The sequence below is a fragment of the Oncorhynchus nerka genome, linkage group LG16 (genome assembly GCF_034236695.1).
Source record: "Oncorhynchus nerka isolate Pitt River linkage group LG16, Oner_Uvic_2.0, whole genome shotgun sequence".
Lineage (NCBI taxonomy): Eukaryota > Metazoa > Chordata > Actinopteri > Salmoniformes > Salmonidae > Oncorhynchus > Oncorhynchus nerka.
The window spans coordinates 4664780-4690912 of NC_088411.1; the positions used below are offsets into that span (position 1 = coordinate 4664780).

The 26133-nt window shown below is 41.6% G+C and overlaps 1 protein-coding gene across 1 annotated transcript; it reads right to left on the reverse strand.

Annotated features, from left to right (window-relative positions):
• Positions 1-167: 167 nt before the first annotated feature.
• On the reverse strand, positions 168-22461 carry LOC115143934 (TBC1 domain family member 24-like). The gene is made up of 9 exons (XM_029684410.2): positions 22383-22461; positions 18933-18982; positions 18647-18799; positions 16945-18059; positions 15689-15847; positions 5419-5482; positions 4911-5006; positions 3005-3272; positions 168-2751 (listed from the first exon to the last, which is right to left on the reverse strand). Exons 4-9 carry the CDS (start codon positions 17931-17933, stop codon positions 2588-2590), a joined length of 1740 nt encoding a protein of 579 aa, XP_029540270.1. The 5' UTR covers positions 17934-18059; positions 18647-18799; positions 18933-18982; positions 22383-22461; the 3' UTR covers positions 168-2587.
• Positions 22462-26133: the final 3672 nt, after the last annotated feature.

Genomic DNA, 26133 nt, shown 5'->3' on the forward strand with positions numbered 1-26133 from the left:
GGCTGGTAACTGTGACAGCATGGAATTCAAAGGAGGCGATACTACTACTCCCCTCCTTTCACCCCATAGTCAGAGTAAGAACAGTAGGGTTGGTAGGGGCACATATGTAAGCAAAGCTAGCACAAAAACTGAAATGATTGAACAATAAAACATGACAGAGACAAATGTCACTTGTTTAAAAAGTGTATTACTTTCACATGTACAGTTGAAGTTGGACGATTACATACACTTAGGTTGGAGTCATTAAAACTCGTTTTTCAACCACTCCACACATTTCTTGTTAACAAACTATAGTTTTGGCAAGTCGGTTAGGACATATACTTTGTGCATGATGAGTAATTTGTCCAACAATTGTTTAGATTTTTTCACTTATAATTCACTGTATCACAATTCCAGTGGGCCAGAAGTTTACATACACTAAGTTGACTGTGCCTTTAAACAGCTTGGAAAATTCCAAAAATGATGTCAATTAGCCTATCAGAAGCTTCTAAAGCCATGACATTATTTGAGTCAATGCAAACTCAATGCCTCTTTGCTTGACATCAAGGGAAAATGAAAGAAATCAGCCAAGACCTCAGAAAAAAATGGTAGACCTCCACAAGTCTGGTTCATCATTGGGAGCAATTTCCAAACGCCTGAAGGTACCACGTTCATCTGTACAAACTATAGTAAGCAAGTATAAACACCATGGGACCACACAGCCGTCATACTGCTCGAGAAGGAGACGAGTTCTGTCTCCTAGAGATGAACGTACTTTGGTGTGAAAAGTGCAAATCAATCCCAGAACAACAGCAAAGGATCTTGTGAAGATGCTGGAGGAAACATGTACAAAAGTATCTATATCCACATAAACTGAAAGTTTGCTCAGCAGAAGCCACTGCTCCAAAACCGCCATAAAAAGCCAGACTATGGTTTGCAACTGCACATGGATTAATGTCCTCTGGTCTGATGAAACAAAAATAGAACTGTTTGGCCATAATCACCATCGTTATGTTTGGAGGAAAAAGGGGGAGGCTTGCAAGCCGAAGAACACCATCCCAACCGTGAAGCACGGGGGTGGCAGCATCATGTTGTGGGGGTGCTTTGCTGCAGGAGGGACTGGTGCACTTCACAAAATAGATGTCATCATGAGGAGGGACAATTATGTGGATATATTGAAGCAACATCTCAAGACGTCAGTCAGGAAGTTAAAGCCTGGTCGAAATTGGGTCTTCCAAATGGACAATGACCCCAAGCATACTTCTAAAGTTGTGGCAAAATGGCTTAAGGACAACAAAGTCAAGGTATTGGAGTGGCCATCACAAAGCCCTGACCTCAATCCTATAGAAAATGTGTGGGCAGAACTGAAAAATTGTGTGCGAGCAAGGAGGCCTAGAAACCTGACTCAGTTACACCAGCTTTGTCAGGAGGAATGGGCAAAATTTTAAAAAACTTATTGTGATTAGCTTGTGGAAGGCTACCCAAAAACGTTTGACCCAAGTTAAACAATTGAAAGGCAATGCTACCAAATACTAATTGAGTGTATGTAAACTTCTGACCAACTGGGAATATGATGAAAAAAATAAAAGCTGAAATAAATAATTCTCTCTACTATTATTCTGACATTTCACATTCTTAAAATAAAGTGGTGATCCTAACTGACCTAAGACAGGGAATTTTTACCCAGATGAAATGTCAGGAATTGTGAAATTGAGTTTAAATGTATTTGGCTAAGGTGTATGTAAACTTCAGACTTCAACTGTATGAGTAGCTGTAATTTTTCAATCAATACTTCACTGGAGGACTTTCTTCAATACAACACAGATATTCAATGATATACAGTTGAGTCTGCACAAGAACGTACATATTCTGACATTTTTTGGATGATATTGTTTGTAGGACGGATAGAGAAATAGAAAGACAGATGAATACTGCATTACTTACACAGATAGCTTTACCACAGATTGTGCACCTAAATGATGAGGGACGTGGATATGGTCTTCATCTCACCTGATAACCCTTTCACACTATCAATAAAACACAGTCAAAGAACAATATTCACATACTTTACAAAGGGGCCTCTCTAATGTACTGCTGTTCTCAGAGCTAAGACATCTGTTGAGAATATGGCCGCACAACAGCCATACTTCAGCAGTTCTGACAGCTGGGTAGACTGCCTGTCGATATAGTGAATACAGGCCTTATAGGCCTGCTTACCACCATTTTGGCGGTTGGTTTGGTGCATAACCAGATTGCACAAATTAAGGAGTGGATATAAAGTGAACACAGAAATGACGTTACTTGAGTGTGTAAAATGATGACATTTGATCATTCCAGACAACAGAGCTGCTTTTCGCCATCAAACCCCTCAATGAGATTCAACAAAAATAGTAATACAATGTAATAAAACATCTGTAAAAAAAAGAATCACAAATAAAAACACTTTCAGAATATGATACTTGTTTTACATGAATAAATACATATATTTCACATTTATGTAGAGTTCAATGGATAAATGAATTTGCTGGACGGAAAGTGGTTTGTTCTGATACTGCAGGTAGCTTCATCAGGCCCTTGGTGGGATGTGTGTATCTCGAACTGTGAGTGTCTATCTATCTGAGGCCATGGTGTCCTTGAAGCCCCACACCTCCAGCAGGGCCACCTGGAAGCTCTCGGTGGAGCAGAGCGGTGGGTTGTCAAAGGTGGTGCAGCGGGCTGTGCGTCCGTGGTTTAGCTCACTGTCGATGTACAGCGCGTTGCCCTCGCCTCCCCCTGGCAGGAGACAGAACAGCAGTTAAGACAGGAAAATGATCTTATCTCGTTAAGTGAACTGAACAATCGGATTGATCAATTAAGGAAGAGAGACGCTGGGTGAGAAGAAGAAGAGAGGCACAGGCAAGGGCCACAAGGATTTTCAGTTAGTTTAATTGTGGCACTGTCCTTATCAATGACTGATATAGACCTGAGAACATCTTACTCACTCTGGCTAGTTTGATCGATTAAGAACAAGAAGGACTCCACTCACCCACTATGATGGAGTCAAAGTTTCCCGACATGAACATGGAGGTGTTCCTGGAGTTGAGATGGAAGTGTCGGGCTGAGAGGAAGGGCGACAGGCGATCAGATGGGTCAGCGGCTGGCCTTCCCACAGGAAGGCGGTTGCCGTCCGAGTTCTGCTTGTCGGGGGGAGCCTCGTCCTCGGCAGGGACCTCACTGCTCTGACCCTTGATGGTGGAGGCTAGCTCCGGGTGACGGATCACCACCCACTCATACCTCTCCATCTCCGGCTTCAGCTACACCGACAAAAAAAACGGGAGGGATGCTCACGTTTGTGGGTTGATGTTCATCATTAAAATATAATTACTTGAACAGGAATACTCTTTCAAGTCAATGTTGTGTGATGGGTGGAGTGACTGGTGGCCATATTCATTACATCTCTATGATCTTCATACTGGAGGGGTTACCTTGAATCTTTCAGACACAAGCTGGACACTGAATACTCTGTCAGAATTGTTGCTTTTTCATTCCCTTGATCCCTCCCCAGCCTCTCTCTCTCTCCATGCATGTCTGATAGAACTTGATCCTTATCTTATTGTATGTGGCGTCAGGTGAGGGCCTTATCAGGTGGCATTGTACTGTTAGGCTCCAGTTCCAGGACTTTCCGTTGAGTGTGTGTGTGGCCACAGGCAGACCAACAGGGCACACAGCTGCGCATCATCCACACCACAACAGTTTAATAATTCACGCTAGGACTTGGAATTGAAGCTATTTCTAGCTCAGGTACACTCAGCAAAACCTCTCTAAAGTTTACATAACATTTTGTTATATCACTCATTTTGGATCTGATATGCTTTTCTGTTCAGTGGGTGGAGGCCTGACTTGTGATAAGGAGACTAATTATTGTGACGGGCTATTACAAAAACTATTTGTAAGTCTTGCCCCCTGGTTCCCACTCTTAGTCACTTCTTTGACAATTCTGAGGATAAATTACACTGAACAAAAATATAAAACATAACATGTAAAGTTTCATGTTTCATGTTCCATACGCACAAAATGCTTCTCTCTCTCAAATGTTGTGCACAAATTTGTTTACATCCCTGTTTAGTGAGCATTTCTCCTTTCCCAATATAATCCATCCACCTGACAGGTGTGACATATCAAGAAGCTGATTAAACAGCATGATCATTACACAGGTGCACCCTGTGCTGGGGACCATAAAGAGGCCACTCTAAAATGTGCAGTTTCGTCACACAACACAATGCCACATATGTCTCAAGTTTTGAAGGAGCATGCAATTGGCATGTTGACTGCAGGAATGTCCACCAGAGCTGTTGCCAGAGAATGTAATGTTAATTTCTCTACCATAAAATGGCAGAAAATGTCATGTTAATTTCTCTACCATAAGCCGCCTCCAACGTTGTTTTAAAATAATTTGGCTGTACATCCAACTGGCCGCACAACCGCCGTCGTCTGGGCTAGCAGTTTTCTGATGTAAACTTTGTGAGCAGAGTGCCCCATGGTGGCGGTGGGGTTATGGTATGGGCAGACATAAGTTACTGACAACGAACACAATTGTATTTTATCGATTGCAATTTGAATGCACAAAAACACCATAAGTGATCCTGAGGCCCATTGTCAGGTCCATTTTCTTTAAGTTATCTGTGACCAACAGATGCATATCTGTATTCTCAGTCATATGAAATCCATAGATTAGGGCCTAATGAATTGATTTCTTCATATGAACTGTAAACTCAGTAAAATCAATGAAATTGTTGCGTTTATATTTTTTGTTCAGTATATATGGGACGCACCCAAAATAATTCCCAAAACATGCTACACCTCAAAAATAATACATAAAAGCAAAGAATGGTGGGTTCACATAGCCTAATTGGATGAGAAAATGAAAGTGAATAGGGAAATAGACAACTCACCCTGAAGATGAAACATTCTCCGGTCCCAAAGAAGCTGAGTTTGTTCCCGCCTCGCTTGCGCTCCTCCCAATCTGTAGAGAGGAAGGCTCCACATACCTGGATAGACAATGCAGGGCATGGTGACAGGGTGTATTACAGTAGCATCAATGGGAGAAGTGGGATAGAAAATAAAAGGAATGTTTAGAAGGCATAGGAGAATAGGAAAATAGGGATAGGACAGTTTGAGACAGGGTTGCACCCAAAAACGTGTTTTATTCAGTCACAAAATGCTTATTATTAGAAGTAGATAATGCATACTGTACATGTATCCATATATCATTAAATTATCAGTCTTTACCATATCAATATGATTGAAAAACTGACTCAACTGTAGATTTAAAACACTTGATCCTCCATGCCATAATCCTGTGAGCTCGATAGTTACTTGTCTATTGCTGTGGATGTCATTATGTTGCTACATGAGGGGGTAAGGGCACACACAAGTCGTAAGTGTGTGTAAGGTCCCTACGTCAGATTCACAGGTCCGGATGAGTAGCAGAGTGGGCTCATAGCCTTCGACATGAGCGTAGAACCTGGGACAAAAGGAATGGACAACCACGATTACACATCACATCACTTACAGTCTGGCCATGCAAGTATCTCTATGAAAAACACAAGCTACCCGTTATCAATCATGTTGTATCTTAGAGATGAGAAAGAAAAAAGAAAGGGGGACCTTTTCAACTGAAGCATGATACAGCATGATACATTCCATAAGTGTTTTAAAGTCAGATTTAGATGAATAGTCAGATTTGTTTTATAATCATCCTGCAGTGACTCTTTGGTCCATTATTTCTATGTAGCATTACTCAGAAAGTTAAACCATTCCCTATTGAAAAACCAAATGTGTCAATCTGAGTCTGAAAGATCAGCATTTTTCACTAGCTAGTCTTTATAGCCACTAGTGATGTACTTTGGATAGCTCTGACCGACTATACAACGACAAGGATAAGGGCATTGCTGATTCATAACTGAACCTTGCCTAATAAATCAGACTTTGATACCAATTCTTGCTAAACAATCTGAAAACAAAAAGCACTGCAAAATCATGGACATTTTCCTTACAAGACATTCAAATTACAATTGAACTTACTCTACTGGTTGTCTGTGCGGTTGGTCCTTCAGCTGCTCCTAATTTGAGTGAAACTATCCACAGTGAAATCTTGTTTACCCAAAGCGCCGGCACTGAAGATAACATATCTATCAACTGGCACAAAACCATGTGAACATCAGTTAGTATACATGCATCGCGACCATGTACCTCCGTCTGTTTAACAATACTGTGGATATTTTGTCTCAACTTTCAACCAGCTGAAGCACCAACACCACAGATAATCTGTAGAGTAAGTTCAAATATATTTAACAATGGCAGGAAAATTAAACCAATGCATGGATTGCTGTCATACCTTGTCCATAGACTGCTTACTGGATAAGGAAACCAATTTCTCATTTGGGTGAACTATCACTATAAATTCCCAAAATGGATGTAGCCTACCAATTGCAGATCGCCCCTTTATGGTAAGGTAGCCGAGACTGTGGGGAAAGGTACAGAGTAAGATAAGTATGATAAACTGGGTAAAGTAGGAAGTGAACCAATGGGTCGGGCTTGGCGACATTACAGCATAGCGACGATAATATTGCATATCTGCGGTGATATAGCCTATAGGTGATATGAAAATGTTGCTATAATCATGAAAATGTACCATGGCTTTATTAAAAAAAAAATAAAGTAACCTTTTTAACTAGGCACGTAAGTTAAGAACAAATTCGTATTTACAATGACAGCCTACACCGGCCAAACCCAGACAACGCTGGGCCAATTGTGCGCCACCCTATTGGACTCCCAATCACGACCGGTTGTGATACAACCTGGATTCGAACCAGGGTGTCTGTAGTGACGCCTCTAGCACTGAGATACAGTGCCTTAGACCGCTGCGCCACTCAGGAGCTTTAGCCTTGAAGTATGATGGTACTACCAGGGTACTGCAGTTGTAGCAAAATATTACCATGGAATTGCACCATTTATACCACGGTATAGATCGGATACATGGAAATACCTTGGTTTTAACCTGCATTATACACTGAGTGTACATAACATTAAGAACCCCCCAACCCCCTTTGCCCTCAGAGTAGCCTAAATTTGTTGGGGCAAGGACTCTACAAGGTGTTGAAAGCGTTCCACAGGGATGCTGGCCCATGTTGACTCCAATGCTTCCCACAGTGGATGGATGTCCTTTGGTTGGTGGACCAGTCGTGATACACACAGGAAACTGTTGATCATGAAAAACCCAGCAGCGTTGCAGTACTTGACACAAAGCGGTACGTCTGGCACCAACTACCATACCCTGTTCAAAGGCACTTAAATCATATCTTGCCCATTCACCCTCTGAATGGCACACATACACAATCCATGTCTCAACTGTCTCAAGGCTTAGAAATCCTTATTTAACCTGTCTCCTCCCCTTCATCTACACTGAAGTGCATTTATCAAGCGACATCATTAAGGGATCACAGATTTCACCTGGTCAGTCTGTCATGGAGAGAGCTGATGTTCCTAATATTTTGTATACTCAGTGTACATTCTACCATGGTAACACACAATTATGATAAATAGTACAAACAATGATCATATGGTACCATCTTTATTAATTGTGTTAACATGGTATAATGGAAGTATAATGCATTAAATAAATACCCCCCCCCCAAAAGGTCAAAAGGTGGTTGATCCTGCCAGTAGCATATGCTTGTCTCAAAGATTAAGCCATGCAAGTCTAAGTACACACGGCCAGGACAGTGAAACTGCGAATGGCTCGTTAAATCAGCTATTGAATTATTATATTGCTGCATTTATATACCAGTTATATACTCTTTCTGATAAAGAGGCATTCGTCTAATATTGTTGGTCCTAGTTCGTCTAAAATCAAAGAAAAAAGGAAATATTTGCTGTCAAAAAGGGGTAAAACTTTCTGTATTAATAGTACAGTTTCTTACTGATGTTTGGGATCCCTATGAGATATATGGCAGCCTAATCTTTGGCCTTTTGTAATCATTTATTTATAGTCAAGGGGTGTTATGCATGTTTCGGCCCGCAGAGGGAGCCGCTCACTCTAGTGGTTGCTTCACGCACTCTCACTCTGTGGCTTTTGTCAGTGAGTCAGTTAAATGAGAGACAATTGAAAACTGAAGAGAGAAGCATCAGATAAACAAATGATTTTAAACCTTATTTTCACAGTGAGTGAGTTATAAAGCATAGGATATGAAACACCAAGTTTAGTGGAGTGTAATGATATTATTGTTATATTTTGACTACGTTTTTGATAGCTTATGAGTACTGCCTTTTATAAATTAAACTAATGTCGGCTAACATTAGCTCCAGTCAAGCTAGCGTGTTGTAGTCATGGTGACAGAGGGCTCCAACGAACGTTCACACAGTGTAAAACAAAAGGAAACATTTTAACAGAAGTTATAAATTTAACTATGGTTTTACGAATACCTGGAAGACCGTCAATACGGTCGAAAGTATGGATTATATTCCTCGCACTCCGTGCAGGTTGAGTATTAATAACAACAGTCACGCCGTTGACGTGACAGCGTGGGAGGGCGTGCCTCGCGGTTCATATAAAACCTGTTCTTAAAGAACAGGTTAACAGCTGTCTGTGGCTTATGGGTGATCAAGCTCTAGCCTAGCTAAGGCCGCACGCAAGACAGTGAGTAGTGAGGCACAGCTTTCTTCTGAGTCAATGTGATCAGAGCCTTGGAATGACTTCTCGGACCCATCCATAGCGTTGACTCTGAATGGGTCCACAACATTGGTAGGCACTTCCCTCGCCATGTTGGGCGTGTCATCATCCTGTTCATTAAACTGCTGGGTGGATGCCCGAGTGAAGAGCAGGTCATCATCACGGCTAAGCCGGCCAGGACCAAGCCTGCTGAGGAGTGATGGACTCCATCCTAGCTGGAGGGGTGCTCTCATCTTATCTATGAACAAAGACAGGGCTCTAACTCCTCTAGATCCACAATGAGATAGGGTGCAGGCCAGGCAGCAGGCTGTTAGCCAGCCTGCCAGCTTAGCACAGTCAGTGTAGTCAGCTCAGCCATCCCCATTGAAACCTTGTCTGTGCCTCGACCTAGGTTGGGCAAAACTAAACCTGCCGGGGGTTCGCCTTAGCAATCTCACTGGAATAAAGACCTCCTCCATTCCTGCCATTATTGAAAGAGATCGTGATACCTCACATCTCAAAATAGGGCTACTTAATGTTAGATCCCTCACTTCCAAGGCAGTTATAGTTAATGTACTAATCACTGATCATAATCTTGATGTGATTGGCCTGACTGAAACATGGCATAAGCCTGATGAATTCACTGTGTTAAATGAGGCCTCTCCTCCTGGTTACACTAGTGACCATATCCCCCGTGCATCCCGCAAAGGCGGACGTGTTGCTAACATTTACAATACCAAATTTCAATTTACAAACAAGAAAAATGACTGCCCTTTCATCTTTTGAGTTTCTAGTCATGAAGTCTTTGCAGCCTACTCACTTTTTACAGCTACTGTTTACAGGCCTCCTGGGCCATATACAGCGTTCCTCACTGAGTTCCCTGAATTCCTATCGGACCTTGTGTAGTCATGACAGATAATATTCAGATTTTTGGTGACTTTAATATTCACATGGAAAAGTCAACAGACCAACTCCAAGAGGCTATTGGAGCCGTCATCGACTCAGTGGGTTTTGTCCAACATGTCTCCGGACCTACTCACTGCCACAGTCATACTCTGGACATAGTTTTGTCCCGTGGAATAAATATTGTGGATCTCAATGTTTTTCCTCATAATCCTGGACTATCGGACCACCATTTTATTTCATTTGCAATCGCAACAAATAATCTGCTCAGAACCCAACCAAGGATCATCAAAAGTTGTGCTATAAATTCTCAGACAAGCCAAAGATTGCTAGATGCCCTTCCAGACTACCTCCACCTACCCAAGGACGTCAGAGTACAACAATCGGTTAACCACCTAACCTTGCGTAATATCCTCGATGCAGTCGCACCCCTAAAAACAAAAAACATTTGTCATAAGAAACTAGCTCCCTGGTATACAGAAAATACCCGAGCCCTGAAGCAAGCTCCCAGAAAATTGGAACGGAAATGGCGCCACACCAAACTGGAAGTCTTCCGACTAGCTTGGAAAGACAGTACCGTGCAGTATCGAAGGGCCCTGACTGCTGCTCGATCATCCTATTTTTCCAACTTAATTGAGGAAAATAAGAACAATCCTAAATGTATTTTTGATACTGTCACAAACTGTCACAAAACTTCTTTGACAAAAAATTTTTGATCATTAGAAAGCAGATTACGGACTCCTCTTTAGATCTGCATATTTTTCCAAAGCTCAGTTGTCCTGAGTCTGCACAACACTGACAGGACCTAGGATAAAAGGAGACGCTCAAGTGTTTTAATACTATATCTCTTGACACATTGATGAAAATAGTCATGGCCTCTAAACCTTCAAGCTGCATACTGGACCTTATTCCAACTAAACTACTGAAAGAGCTGCTTTCTATGCTTGGCCCTCCTATGTTGAACATAATAAATGGCTCCCTATCCACCGGATGTGTACCAAACTCACTAAAAGTGGCAGTAATAAAGTCTCCCTTGAAAAAGCCAAACTTTGACCCAGAAAATATATAAAACTATATCGGCCCTTACCAAATCTCCCATTCATCTCAAATATTATAGAAAAAGCTGTTGCGCGGCAAACTTACTGCCTTCCCGAAGACAAAATGTATACGAAACGCTTCGTCTGGTTTTAGACCTCATCATAGTACTGAGACGGCACTTATGAAAGTGGTAAATTACCTTTTAATGGCGTCAGACCAAGGCTCTGCATCTGTCCTCGTGCTCCTAGACCTTAGTGCTGCTTTTGATGCCATCGATCACCACATTCTTTTGGAGAGATTGGAAACCCAAATTGGTCTACACGGACAATTTCTGGCCTGGTTTAGATCTTATCTGTCGGAAAGATATCAGCTTGTCTCTGTGGATGGTTTGTCCTCTGACAAATCAACTGTACATTTCAGTGATCCTCAAGGCTCTGTTTTAGGATATCTGCCAACACACATACTAGCTGTTGGACTAAGTCAGCACAAGACAAGGACGCCTGATATACTCTAGGTAGGGATAGGTAGGGGAGAGCTGTCACATAGCCTTGGAGGGTGAGTTTTGTGCTCCAACCCACAGGTCAGGCTGTTGGTGACTGAAAGTAAGCAAAGTTTAGCTTATCCTACTGGAAGATGCAATCCAAAAAACCAGGAGCAGCGGAGCAGTCAACTTGCACGATATGGCCAAGCGAACTTTGTGAGAAGAAATAAGAAAGTGAGTGTTTCATATGAACCGTGGGCACGTCCTCCCACGTCACCGATATGACTGTCATTATTACCCGACCTGCACGGCGTGCGGGGGATATAATCCATACTTTCAACCGTACTGACAGTCTGAAAGGTATGAAGTTGAACTTGACTGTTATGTCGAGATACGACAATACCTTTTTACAAATAGTTTTTTAGTATGTTGGCTATTTAGAAAGGTAGAAGAGTAGTCAGCTGAATGAGAGAGAACCAACTAAAACTGTACCGAAGAGAGAAGCACCAGATAAATGTATTATTTTAAACCTTTTCGTCAAGGTGTCACGTCTCCATTCTTCTCACCATAACCTATCTAGGTCCCAAGGTTTAATAGTAGGGCACACTACTAGACCATGTGTGTTGTGGTTTTTCACTATGAGCTAAAGGGGTTTAACCTTTTGACGAGTAAGTTCTAAATATTAATAATGGCCCTTACAGAGAGTTATTTTTGCACGCGGGACCAGCATTCTATGCTGCTGTTCTAGAATTTGATTGTTGCATTTTGCCACGATTCTCTACATCCCTCTTTGTATCAATACCGCAATGTCTGCTTCATAAAATGTTCTTCCTATAGTAGTAGCAGTATGTATAGTATTATTGATCATTGTATAATTAGTATTATCATCTATATTACATCTATTATTATCTGAAAGAGGCTTTGGTATTAGCCTGTCTGAGCGGCTGTGCATGTGAGATAGGGCCGGAAACCTGAGGCTAAATCTGGTGTATTTGATACAATAGTTGCATACAAAAAGTGAGAGCCGGGTATGAGCAAATATTACATATGTCGACCATGGCTAAGCCCGAGAACGGCTGGCATCCTAAACACTTTTTCTTCATTTAAAAAAATGTATGTAATTTATCACCACTGCACATGTAGCCTACAGAGGCCTGCCTCGTCACCAAGCGAGGAAGATTTCACATCAAATGCAGTGAGTATTATGGCTTGGATAGGTTTTAGCCTGGTCGAGGCTGAGGATAATGAGAACAGAGTGGTGGACAAAGTCATGTTAGCAACAAAGTGAGGTACTTTGTGCGTGCAATCAGCTATATTGTATGCAGAACGTGGCATGAGTGAAGCGAGGCTGTAGATACAGTTGAAATCGGAAGTTTACATACACCTTAGCCAAATACATTTAAACTCAGTTTTTCACAATTCCTGACATTTAATCCTAGTAAACACTCCCTGTCTTAGGTCAGTTAGGATCACCACTTTATTTTAAGAATGTGAAATGTCAGAATAATACTAGAGAGAAAAAAAAAAGTTCAGCTTTTTCTTTCTATCATCACATTCCCAGTTGGTCAGAAGTTTACATACACTCGATTAATATTTGGTAGCATTGCCTTTAAATGGTTTAACTTGGGTCAAATGTTTTGGGTAGCCTTTCACAAGCTTCCCACAATAAGTTGGGTGAATTTTGGCCCATTCCTCCTGACAGAGCTGGTGGAACTGAGTCAGGTTTGTAGGCCTCCTTGCTCGCACACACTTTTTCAGTTCTGCCAACAAATTTTCTATAGGATAGAGGTCAGGGCTTTGTAATGGCCACTCCAATACCTTGACTTTGTTGTCCTTAAGCCATTTTGCCACAACTTTGGAAGTATGCTTGGGGTCATTGTCCATTTGGAAGATCCATTTGCAACCACGCTTTAACTTCCTGACTGATGTCTTGAGATGTTGCTTCAATATATCCACATAATTGTCCCTCATGATGCCATCTATTTTGTGAAGTGCACCAGTCCCTTCTTCCTTACTGAATAGCCTTTCAGGTTATGTCAATATAGGACTCGTTTTACTGTGGATATAGATACTTTTGTACTGGTTTCCTACAGCATCTTCACAAGGTTCTTTGCTGTTGTTCTGGGATTGATTTGCACTTTTCGCACCAAAGTATGTTAATCTCTAGGAGACAGAACGCGTTTCCTGAATGAGCAGTATGACGGCTGCATGGTCCCATGGTGTTTATAATTGCGTACTATTGTTTGTACAGATGAACGTGGTACCTCAGGCGTTTGGAAATTGTTCCCAAGGATGAACCAGACTTGTGGAGGTCTACAATTTTTATTCTGAGGTCTTGGCTGATTTCTTTTGATTTTCCAATTATTTCAAGCAAAGAGGCACTGAGTTTGAAGGTAGGCCTCCAATTGACTCCAATGATGTCAATTAGCCTATCAGAAGCTTCTAAAGCCATGACATCATTTTCTGGAATTTTCCAAGCTGTTTAAAGGCACAGTCAACTTAGTGAATGTAAACTTCTGACCCACTGGGATTGTGATACCGTGAATTATAAGTGAAATAATCTGTCTGTAAACAATTGTTGGAAAAATGACTTGTGTCATGCACAAAGTAGATGTCCTAACCGACTTGAAGAAATTTGTGGAGTGGATGAAAAACAAGTTTTAATGACTCCAACCTAAGTGTATGTAAACTTCCGACTTCAACTGTATAATGGGTTATCATAAACTATGGAGCTAGACAGGATTATCTAGGTTTATGCCTTGGTGCCATCTACAGACTACTAACTATACAATATATTCCTAGGAGAAGTTGATGTAATGGAACAACCCAAATCGTGGTCTTTAGTTTACAGTAGTCTACAGATTTGGTTAAAGGTTGTTGGCTAGGGCTATTGAAATAATCAAATCATATTTTCTCTAGCCAACAACCATTTGGTCAAATGATAAAACATAATTGTGAGAATGCATTATAAATCAAGGAATACCAAAAATTGATTATACTTTTTTTTCCTGTTATATTTCAGAAACGGAGCCCAGGAGTCCAGTTCCAGGTTTTAAAAAAATTTTTTAGTCAGTTTATAAACCCCACTAAAATGGTTTCATCCATTTCTGGCAACCCTATTCGCACTACGGCTAGGCAGTAGGCTTGTATTTGGCTGATGATCTGTGAGGTGAAAGGATTTTATTTGCTTTGTGATTTGTTTACAGTTTTTGACCACTCGTCAAGTCATGTGGTCCGGTTCTTGTAAACACTAACAAAGCACATGCAGATTTGTTATAAACTGAAAGGTGGCCAAACTAAGTTGATATTTTCCGAACAGCCATCTTTGACTTGGTTTATTTGCGTCTTTTGCCATGATCAAAACAACTAGGAACTCTGAAAAATACAAAGTAAAATCATGACATCAGTGATCTTCAGGTCGGAAAGTCGGAGCTCTAGAAAGAGGCGCAGAGTTGGAATTCCGAGTCGGAGCAACCCCCTCCCCGAGTTCCCGGTTGTTTTGAAATCACTGAAGTCTGAGGTGTCCAAGGTCCAAGTTGTTTTGAATTCGGCATTATAGTTAATGGCATTCTGGGATTAGGGAGTTTTAACTTGTCTGTCAAACAAACACGGCTGCCATCAAAAATAATTTAGTTGCTGTTCTTTTCTAAACAACATTATATTAGTCCCTTGTGCTCACCAGAGATGTGGTACATTGTAAACAAGTCTAGCTGTTAGGTCACTTACATCATAATTTGCAAATAAATTCATTAAAAATCATAAAATGTGATTTTCTGGATTTTCTTTCTTCTCATTTTGTCTGTCATAGTTGAAGTGTACCTATGACGAAAATGACAGGCCTCTCATCTTTTTAAGTGGGAGAACTTGCACAATTGGTGGCTGACTAAATCATTTTTTGCCCCACTGTATTTCAGATCATACGCTGCAGGGTCCACTCAACAATGATCACAAATATGTGATCGTTCTCATCAAAGGGTTAAGAGGGTTCCCTAGACCTACGCTTTGCTATTGCAGAGCGAGTAGTCAATATTACATTATGTGAGTACCATACATGACTATGTTTTTGGTCACTTTACCCAAAGAATTGTGTGACACACAAACCATCATGAACAACTACCATGCTTTCACGTTTCACTATATGCTACTAGTAGAAAACCATAGTAGTTTTTTCACTGTACTACCATGGTGCATCTTTGTACCATGGTAGTACAATGAAAATATTATGGTTTTTTTTTGTTACTACCATGGCAGAAAAATACCTTGGTATTTGCATCCGTACCATGGTATTTTCTGCATTGGTAGTGACAAAAAAAAACATGATAGTGCTCGTATTTTCCCCATTGTACTACCATTGGCCATTCTTGTCAAGTTAGCTTTTGTTTCCGTGCAAGCTGAATAGTCTGTATAGAAATGTAGGTCCAGTATTTCTACAGTTTTCATTTGGTTTTAGTCATTTCAAAGTAGATTGAGACCTGTTCCCCCTAGGAAAACACCTGTGGGCCACATTGGATCGTTACTTGACACCCTTGGTCTAGTGGTTAGCCTCGGCTGCAGGATAAAGTGGCTACAATGAGACTGGTAAAGTTGGCAGAAAGTACCTGTTGAGGCTGCAGCCATGGGTTGAGGTGGTGAAGAGGAGCTGCGGTTCGCATAGGGCGAAGCGCTCGGGGATCCACGACCAGATGTCCTTCATCTCCTTGGCGCTGACTACCTCCGAGGAGAAGGTGTCCGGGTTCAGAGCCAGCTGCACGGTCCGCCTATCGCCATGGTAACCGGGCAGGAAGGAGAAGACTACTTTGTTAGTAACACATAAACTCCTGATTGGAGAGTCAAAGAAGTGTTTGTACAGTATGTAGGGCCATGACGCTGTGGTAATGGAAGGTTCATATGGTATTTTCCAAGCTTGTCTGAGCACATCATGGTTGTTGTTGTTGGAAATGTACAACTCTTGACCTAAAAAGGGCCACAGCGTGAGCTGGAAATGATCCAACAGCACCTAATTCAAACCTCTCAAACAAGGTGATTGGACCAGCTAATCAGTCAGGGACTTTAATTAGGCCTACTCAATTGAGTGTAGCAAAAGCCTGCAGAGTTAAGGTTTGACTATGGTACAGTGTATTATGTCCAAATCTTGTTTCCTGGTCACTTAGATTAGGATACATTACAGAGAATATGGCCAAGGTTCCTAATACAATTTATCACTAATGAGGGAGGTCAGCTCAAGTGTTAACAGGTAATGAGAGAGAGTGGAAAGAGAGAGAGGGAGGAGACACCTACCTCAGGCTAACAGAGCCATGTTCATGGGAGAATGGAGGAGCATGAGCAGTAGACGACACATGGACACAAGAGTAAAGGTGCAAATGGAAGAAGACGGTGGAATGCAAAAAAATTAACAGCAAAGGAAAAAAGAGAACAAAAAAGGTGCACAGAAACTATGAATAGAAAGGTGAGAAATTAATCAATGACAAAAAGCAAGCCAGAGCCACAACAGGAAAAAAGAGCAAGCAAACTAAAAACAGAGAATCAATTAGACAATCCAAATGCTTTTAGCAGCAAGTCGTACCAGCTTTATATAGCCAGGAACAATGGCCACCTCTCACTGGTGGCTAATGAGGTCATGCAGTTTTGCAAGTGCATGCCTCTCATCCTGATTTGGTTTATGGCTTGTTGCCCTTAGAACCATGTCTAATGTTTATTTACGCTGCCATTAGCTAAGGCGCTACCATGGCATTAGCAGAAGCACTAGCATCCATTGCTTCTGACTTCCATTAATTTGAGTTGTAAACTATTATTTTTTTAATATGTAAATTAGGCCCAATTAGAACTGATGCTGTCACTAGCCCTGCTCACTCACCTCTTCTGTTTGACAGTGATGCCCTTCTGCTGCAGCGATTTCTCGTTGGTTAGCTGCAGGAGAGTGATCTCTTTGCGACTGAACAAGCGGATAGAGAAGGCCTTCTCCAGCAGCTTGTCCGGGGTGATGTAGGAGCCGATGGCCTTGACGAAAGCCTGGATCTCTGCCTTGACCCCCACAGAGTCCTGTTTTTGGCCCTCTGATTGCTGTGTTCCATCCCCGGCCTTCTGCTTGCGGTAGAACTTGAGCAGGGCCAGGGCAACGCGGTACAACACCTTGTATCCTTCCACCAGGAAGACGTCTAGGACCCTTGCCACGTGGCTGAAGGGCAGGTCACCTAGCACCCAGCGCTGCCAGTCCGAGTACACCGCCACCACGTCCTGCGCTGTAGCCACTATGAGCTTGTGAGCTGCCGGGCAGTACTTGTTGGCCAGGTCGCCAAAGGTCATGAAGCTGGACTCATAGGCCAGGAAGGTCTGGTCTACAAAGCGTTGGCCCGGCTCATTGCAGGCCAGCAGACGGCTGACGTGCTCGAAGCACTGCGCCTCATTGGCACTGAAGTGCAGCAGGAGGGCTGTCATCGCGGGCAGCGCCGGGCAGTGCGAGATGTCCGGGAACTGTCCCTCCAGACAGGAGATGACCCGGTGGACGACGGTCACTGCGTCTGCCATGAGGCAGTAGTGCGGCACAGCGCTGCCGTCCACAAAGTCTGGCAGTGGGATGGAGGACAAGGCTTTTTTACCTGTGTCGTCACCCATGAGGTCGCGGTAGACCTCGGCGTCGGGTGTCACGGTTCGACAGGGGATTGCCTTAATGAGTTGCTGGTAGACCTGGGCACGGAGCTTGTGGTTCTTGGACCAGTAACCCTGCCTGGCCAGCTTTTTGAGCTCCACGTGGTCCTTAACGTCCAATTTGGAGGTGCCACTGCTCTTGGCCATGTCCCCCATTTGGGTCCAGTCCACAAAGCAGCCATAGTCCTCCTCAGCCATGGCTGCATTAGCTTCTGGACTGCGGCTGAGGGGTCTGGTCTGGAATATAGCCTAGTCTAACTAGCCTTCTGTGCTCCTCACTAAAGATATGTCAAGGGTGTGTTTCTCAACCGCCCATGATGTTCACTGTATGTGAGGGGTAGAGAGGAGGAAAGAATGAGTTTCTGTAAAAATAACATATTGTTTTGCTTGACATTTATCTCACTGCTAAAGCACCTGCAACGACCAAGTGCCGAACTAGGCTAACTGCTCCCTTGAGTGTACCCATGTCTCTCCCCTCTGACATGACTGGCTCTCGGTAACTCTATCCACTGCCTAAGACCGTGAGTCAGACAGCTTACATGTTTGGTTGTCAGTGGTTATATGCACAAAGGAGTGTTTAAAATCCGGTGGCAGTAAAGAGGAAAGGGGCAACTCAAAAGCAAAATGAAGGAGTGCAAGGCAGCATACAGAAACAAGTTAGAAACCCTGTTTAACAAGGCAAAGCCTGGCAAGGGCTACAAACCATCACAGGCTACAAACCAGAGACATTGTATGACCTTCAAAAATGACCTTGCTTTTGCAAATTATTTGAACAGTTTCTATTGTAGGTTTGATGTGTGATTTTACATCACTGCAGAAAGTGGCCTTGGACAGTATAGACAGCATACCAGCTGTTGGTATACAGATCTCTGTGAATGGCATCAAGCAAAACGTTCAACGTGTCAACTCACAAAAACCTTATGGTCCAGACGGCGTCAGCAGCAAGGCACTTCAGGCATGCGCAGACCAGCTCACATTACCGTTCCAGAAGCTGTTCCAGCGGTCAATGAACACTGGGATAATTCCAGACTTATGGAAGAAGTCGCTGATTACCTAAAAAATACCTAAAACAAAACAGGCCAAAAGAAAATAAATGATTTACGCCCTGTAATCTGTACCTATGTTTTGAAAAAAGGATTCAAAAACTAAATTCTTTCTGGTCTCTCATCCCAATTAGACGCAAACCAATTCACCTACCATGCCTCCAGGAGTGTTGATGATAAGTTACTGGTCATGCTGAACAATATCTACAAACATAAAGAAAAGGCAAATAGCCTCGTGAAAATTGTATTCATTGACTTCAGTAGCGCGTTTAACACCATTCAACTCCACCTACTGGTGATAAACTGGTGAATTTGTGTGTCAACTCTCTATTGATCAAGTGGATTAATAGGTTCCTTTGTGAACCGTACTCAACAAGTGAAGTTTTAACTCCGCCATCTCTACATCTAGAACGGTGAATATGGGAGCCCCTCAAAGTTGCCTACTGTCACTGATATTGTACACAAACAATTGTCAAGCCTCTGACGCAAGCCACACTTTTTTATATGTAGATGACACCACTGTTGTGTGTTTCCTCCACCCAGACCAAGCCTCTCTTCAAGGTTTTGACAGAGAGACGGAAAAATTTGTCCAGTGGTGTCAACCCAGGAAAATCACATGGTCCGGATGGCGTCAGCAGCAAAGCACTTCAGGCAAGCTGTTCCAGCTGTCACTGAACAGTGGGATAATTCCAGACTTATTGAAGAAATTCAATGATTGTGCCTTTGGAAAAATAAAGAAATTGCAACAGAATTTTTACGTAAACTGAACCATTTGAATGTTGACCGCCATATCTTAAAAATGTTCTATAAATCTTTTCAACGCTAATACTGATTATTGGAGGACCAAAAAAAGCAGATACAGATTAATCAACCAATTTTTATTATATGTAATAATGACAATTAGAACAATACTGAATGAACACTTATTTTAACTTAATATAATACATAAATAAAAACAATTTAGTATCAAATAAATAATGAAACATGTTCCATTTTTTTCAAATAATGCAAAAACACAGTGTTGGAGAAGAAAGTAAAAGTGCAATATGTGCCATGTAAAAAAGTTAACATTTAAGTTCCTTGCTCAGAACATGAGAACATATGAAAGCTGGTGGTTCCTTTAAACATGAGTCTTTTTTTATTCCCAGGTAAGAAGTTTTAGGTTGTAGTTATTATAGGACTATTTCTCTCTTTACCATTTTGTATTTCATATACCTTTGACTATTGGATGTTCTTATAGGCACTATAGTATTGCCAGCCTAATCTCGGGAGTTGGTAGGCTTGAAGTCATAAACAGCGCTGTGCTTCAAGCATTGCGAAGAGCTGCTGGCAAACGCAGGAAAGTACTGTTTGAATGAATGCTTATGAGCCTGCTGCAGCCTTTGATATTTGATAGACTGCTCTATCAAATATCAAATCATAGACTTAATTATAATAAACACACAGAAATACGAGCCTTAGGTCATTCATATGGTCAAATCCGGAAACTATCATTTCGAAAACAAACAGTTTATTCTTTCAGTGAAATACGGAACCGTTCTGTATTTTAGCGAACGGGTGGCAACCCTAAGTCTAAATATTGCTGTTACATTGCACAACTTTCAATGTTGTCATAATTATGTAAAATTCTGTCAAATTAATTACGGTCTTTGCTAGGAAGAAATGGTCTTCACACAGTTTGCAACGAGCCAGGCGGCCCAAACTGCTGCATATACCCTGACTCTGCTTGCACAGAACGCAAGAGAAATGACACAATTTCCCTAGTTAATATTGCCTGCTAACATGAATTTCTTTTAACTAAATATGCAGGTTTAAAAATATATACTTGTGTATTGATTTTAAGAAAGGCATTGATGTTTATGGTTAGGTACATTGGTGCAACGATTGTGCTTTTTTTCACGAATGCGCTTCTGTTAAATCATCACCCATTTGGCGAGGTAGGCTATAATACGTAATAAGTTAACAGGCACTGCATTGATTATATGCAACATAGGACAAGCTAGATAAACTAGTAATATCATCAACCATGTGTAGTTAACTAGTGATTATGTTAAGATTGATTGTTTTTTATAAGATAAGTTTAATGCTAGCTAGCAACTTTACTCACCCCCTTCACTCAAAATCCATAGATATGGGGACTCTTTTACTCCAACAGCCATTAGGCTGTATAATAGTCTGTTGGTCCCTCGAGTATACAGCATATTACACTTTCACTTTAAAATGTGTAGCTACAGCACTTTGAATGAATTATTTTTTTGCATTTTCTGTGTTTTCATGTTTTATATACAGTCTTTTTAAGCACATGACCAAATGATAATAAAGTTGATCTGAATATCTCTGAAGGTCTTGCTGTCAGCAGTCAAACACCATTAGCACAAACTAGACTGGTTCTTGTAACAATCTTTTGACAGGACATGGCTGGGCTCCCTCCAAAAGGCATGGACATTCTCGTCTTCCATTGTTATGCATTGCTAGCCTGTATGAAGCCACAAAGCTATTTCACAATGACATTTGATGTTGGCTACAAATATGCAACCCACACTGGCTATATAGGTTAAGTTTGCCCAGACCTGAGACATGGCTATTGACTCCGAGATGGAGTTTCGTGACATCTACACAGCCATGTCATTGTTTAAAAGTTTATGGTTCTAAGCAGAAAAATATATATTGTATGCCAGATGATTGGCCACCCTTGACAGAAACGGATAAAATTGTTGAACTGAACAACACTAGCTATTGCTAATATGGGATCATATTGGCTCAGATGCAGATGAGCACCAGCTAAAAATAAATTGGCTATACATTTCTGCTATATTGTAGAAATGCATAGCCATTGCAATGTATTGCAGAACCAATGAAATCAGCCATATTTCAGCACACCTTTCTGTATGGGGAGTTTGTAGGGTCAGCCAGCAAGGGACTGATGATACCCATGACCTTAATGCGATCACGCCAGCTAGTTAAGGTTATCTGGCGATTTAATGTGACAGGCGAGTGTGGAATTTACTGCAAGCTCAATGGCATGACAAGGTCCCGACACCACACTTCTGCATAGCAACCTGGCTATGTGGCTGGGTAAGCGATTGCCAAGTACCTCAACTCCACGTTGAGGTACTTTGAAATCATAGTAGAGTTGAATTCGCTTATTTGGCCAGATAGGACCTGCGGACGCCGTGAAAGCTGGTAAATGGTAGCTGTCACCTTTGCATTGGGGACAGGTTTCTTTCATTCCCTGTTTTAGCCATTGCATTGGTCCGTTGTCTTGACAGTGTTTTCACCAGGTCAAGACATAACATTAGCTAGCTATATCACGTCAAATAATTAGCTACGACCATGCATAGTTTTTGCTTTGCAAAACGCAAAGCTTTTCCTTCAGAGGGAGAGAGATAGTTAGCTGGCACCTAGCTAACTGACGAGGTTGAGACCAATTCTACTTCTCACTCTATCGAAATTGGTTGCTGTTGGGCGTTAAACTTGCATTACGGGCTAACTAGCAAATAGTATTATGGTACATAAAGGCAAGATGACTGCTACTTTGTGTTAATAACCGCTAAAGAAACATCAAGACATGAAAAATACCTGTCAAGATATGAAGTACTCCTACCTGGTTTGTTCGTATGTTGGAGCAGCGTTCATATTTGGCAGTTTCGGACATGCGCAGTATCCCTGCTCTTGTCACGGTCCCTGCGCATGAGTGTCACGATCCATCTGGCGGAGAGTGAGGAATGTAATGCAATGTTGTGTATGCCTTTTTTTCTTTAAGCTTTGTTACATATATGAAAGTGCACTGACATCTGCTGTAAGTGGGGAGAAAGCTTTATATATATTTTGGTTTTGTTGTTATAATAACTATATTATAATGTGGAAGGATAGTAAAATAACCATTAGCCTAAAATGTAAATCTGATTACCCAAAATTATAGTGCAAAAAATGCCACTGCCGTTCCAGGCACCTAAAGAGTTACTGTGAGGGAGCCAGTTGGGAGTGGTGGAATAGAGGCAATATCATCTGATTCATCAAGCCTTGTTTACAGGCCTGGATGGCTGACAAAGTAGTTAAGTGCACTGGAAAAGGACAGGAAGCCACCCAGGCAACTTTAACAACACCATGCTTTGTCCTTCTACTCAAAGCACCCGCCCAAAAACCACAGCCTAGCACATGACAGTTATTACAGATAACTCAATTAGGCCATCATTACCCCTCCAATATGATTCTGGCCTTTCTTACTTCGTGTCTCATTTCCTGTTCTATGTAGTTCATGTCTTCATTTGGTGTTCTTGCAGCAACAACAAGCTGACCCATAGGCCTATATGTGTGGGGAGACTTTAAAACAAATAGCCAAATGTCCATGCCATAGAAAGAGACTCCATCATGTTTTTTCTGATCCATTCATATGACTCGCAATGATGACATAGGGAGTACTGTTGTGGACAGTGTTGTCTATCTGCTCTTTGTATAATGCTATTATTTCTATTATTTCTCTACTTTCTTTCCCTCTACATTGTTGGGAAGGGCCCATAAGTAAGTATTTCACTGTTAGTCTACACCTGTTGTTTACAAAGCATCTGATGAATACAATTTTGATTTGATGTGTGTTTGCCTGTCTTTTCAGGTCTACCCTGTCCTGTCTGTCTCAAAACCAGACCTACTATGGCCATGGATTTGTTTAATGAAGCCTTTGTTACATGTCAGCTGCTGTCATCGGTCCGACAGACATGACTGTAGGCGTGGACAGCATTCATATAATGTGAGGTACACTAATCCATAGGACACTGATTATATGGCGCTCAGGGTACATTTAGTGCTGTATACAGTGCCTTGCAAAAGTATTCATCGCAACCTGTAATTTAAATAGATTTGTATTTGTATTGTATGTAATGGACAAACACAAAATAGTCCAAATTGGTGAAGTGAAATTGAAATAATAACTTGTTTAAAAATAATAATAATAATAATTAAAAATGGAAAACTGGCGCGTGCATATCTATTCACCCTCTTTGCTATGAAGCCCTTAAATAAGATCTGGTGCAACCAATTACCTTCAGAAGTCACATAATTAGTTAAATCAAGTCCACCTGTGTGTTTTCTAAGTGTCACATGATCTGTCACATGATCTCAGTATATAGACACCTGTTCTGAAAGGCCCCAGAGTCTACAAAACCACTAAGCAAGGGGCACCACCAAGCAAGCGGCACCATGAAGACCAAAGAGCTCTCCAAACAGTTCCGGGACAAAGTTGCGGGGAAGTACAGATCAGGCTTGGGTTATTAAAAAATATCAGAAACTTTGAACATCCCACAGAGCACCATTAAATCCATTATTAAAAAATGGAAAGAATATGGCACCACAACAAACCTGCCAAGAGAGGGCCACCCACCAAAACTCACAGACCAGGCAAGGAGGGCATTAATCAGAGAGGCAACAAAGAGCCCAACGAGAACCCTGAAGGAGCTGCAAAGCTCCACAGTGGAGATTGGAGTGTCTGTCCATAGGACCACTTTAAGCCGTACACTCCACAGAGCTGGGCTTTATGGAAGAGTGTCCAGAAACAAGCCATTGCTTAAAGACAAAAATAAGCAAACACGTTTGGTGTGTGCCAAAAGGCATGTGGGAGACTCCCCAAATATGGAAGAAGGTACTCTGGTCAGAGGAGACTAATATTAAGCTTTTTGGCCATCAAGGAAAACGCTATGTCTGGCGCAAACCCAACACCTCTCATCACCCTGAGAATACCATCGGCAGGGACTGGGATACTGGTCAGAATTGAAGGAATGATGGATGGTGCTAAATACAGGGAAATTCTTGAGGGAAACCTGTTTTAGTCTTCCAGAGATTTGAGACTGGGACGGAGGTTCACCTTCCAGCAGGACAATGACCTAAAGCATACTGCTAAAGCAACACTTGAGTGGTTTAAGGGGAAACATTTAAATGTCTTGGAATGGCCTAGTCAAAGCCCAGACCATCTGTGGTATGACTTAAAGATTGTTGTACACCAGCTGAACCCATCCAACTTGAAGGAGCTAGAGCAGTTTTGCCTTGAAGAATGGGCAAAAATCCTAGTAGCTAGATGTGCCAAGCTTATAGAGACTTAACCCAAGAGACTTGCAGCTGTAATTGCTGCAATAGGTGGCTCTACAAAGTATTGACTTTCGGGTGTGGGGGGTGAATTGTTATGCACGCTCAAGTTTTTGTCTTATAAAATAAATATTTTGCATCAGTGGTAGGCATGTTGTGTAAATTAAATTATACAAACCCCCCAAAAATCCATTTTAATTCCAGGTTGTAAGGCAACAAAATATAAAAAATACCAGGGGATGTGAATACTTTCACAAGACACTGTACTAGAACAACAAACACTGAGCCTCAGCCTGTAGCATGTTCTAACCTCTGCGCTATTTGATTGGAAAGAGAATACCACTGGTTGGTGAAATATTTTAGTAGAGGCAGAGCTGTTCCTGGCCGTTCTGCCGCCCCTACTAGAATCTTCACATTAAGCAAAATTACGTTGAAAAGCCGTCTAAAATATGTTTTAAAAAATTACAGACGTTGAAATCGGGTTCATTTTTGCTTCTCAATTCAAATTGAAAAGACATCATTAATAGATGTCTATGTTTGGGCCAAGTCAAGGCTGGTCCAGACTGGACAAAAATCTTAACCAAACATTGACGTCTTTGATTGGTTCAGATTTGGTCCGGGCGGGACCAAAAACCAACATCTGTGGACGTGGAAATCAAGGCCGCTCCAGACTGAACCAAAAAAAGATGTCCAGTCCAAACAGGACCAACAAAAGACATCCAAAAGGCGTCAGCGTTGGTCCATGCTTACAGAGGTATAGCCTACAGTGCCGCCTGAAATTTAATTTTAGGAATGCCCATCTATGTGGTAGACCTACCATTTGTAAAACAACAAAAAAGACGGCATTGCCTTTATTAGTCCTGATTCCTGATTTGACCGGGCAATGGCTGGTCTGGAGTTCATCTAAAATGTACCATTATATTTCACACTGCTGTCATGACTTTTCACAAACAATGTATGTACACAGATAAGAGACGATTACCTTCAAGTAGATCGTTTTGGTTTTATTCACCTCATCCTCTCTTGCTCATGTGGGCAGCTACTTCCTGAGTTTGGATTGATGGAACAATTCAGCCAATAGTTAAGCAGCTGTGGTTTTGGTCAAGAGTTAAAGGTCCTGCCCCCATAGCAGCTCAAATTGAATTTTTACGTGACAACAGTGACAGAATTCTGAGTGTGTGCAAATTCAAAATCTGCAAGTGTATTTTGGATTCACAGCAGAATATTCATAGTCGTAAATAGAATTGTAATAATTCTGAAAATAAATTATCCTTACAAAT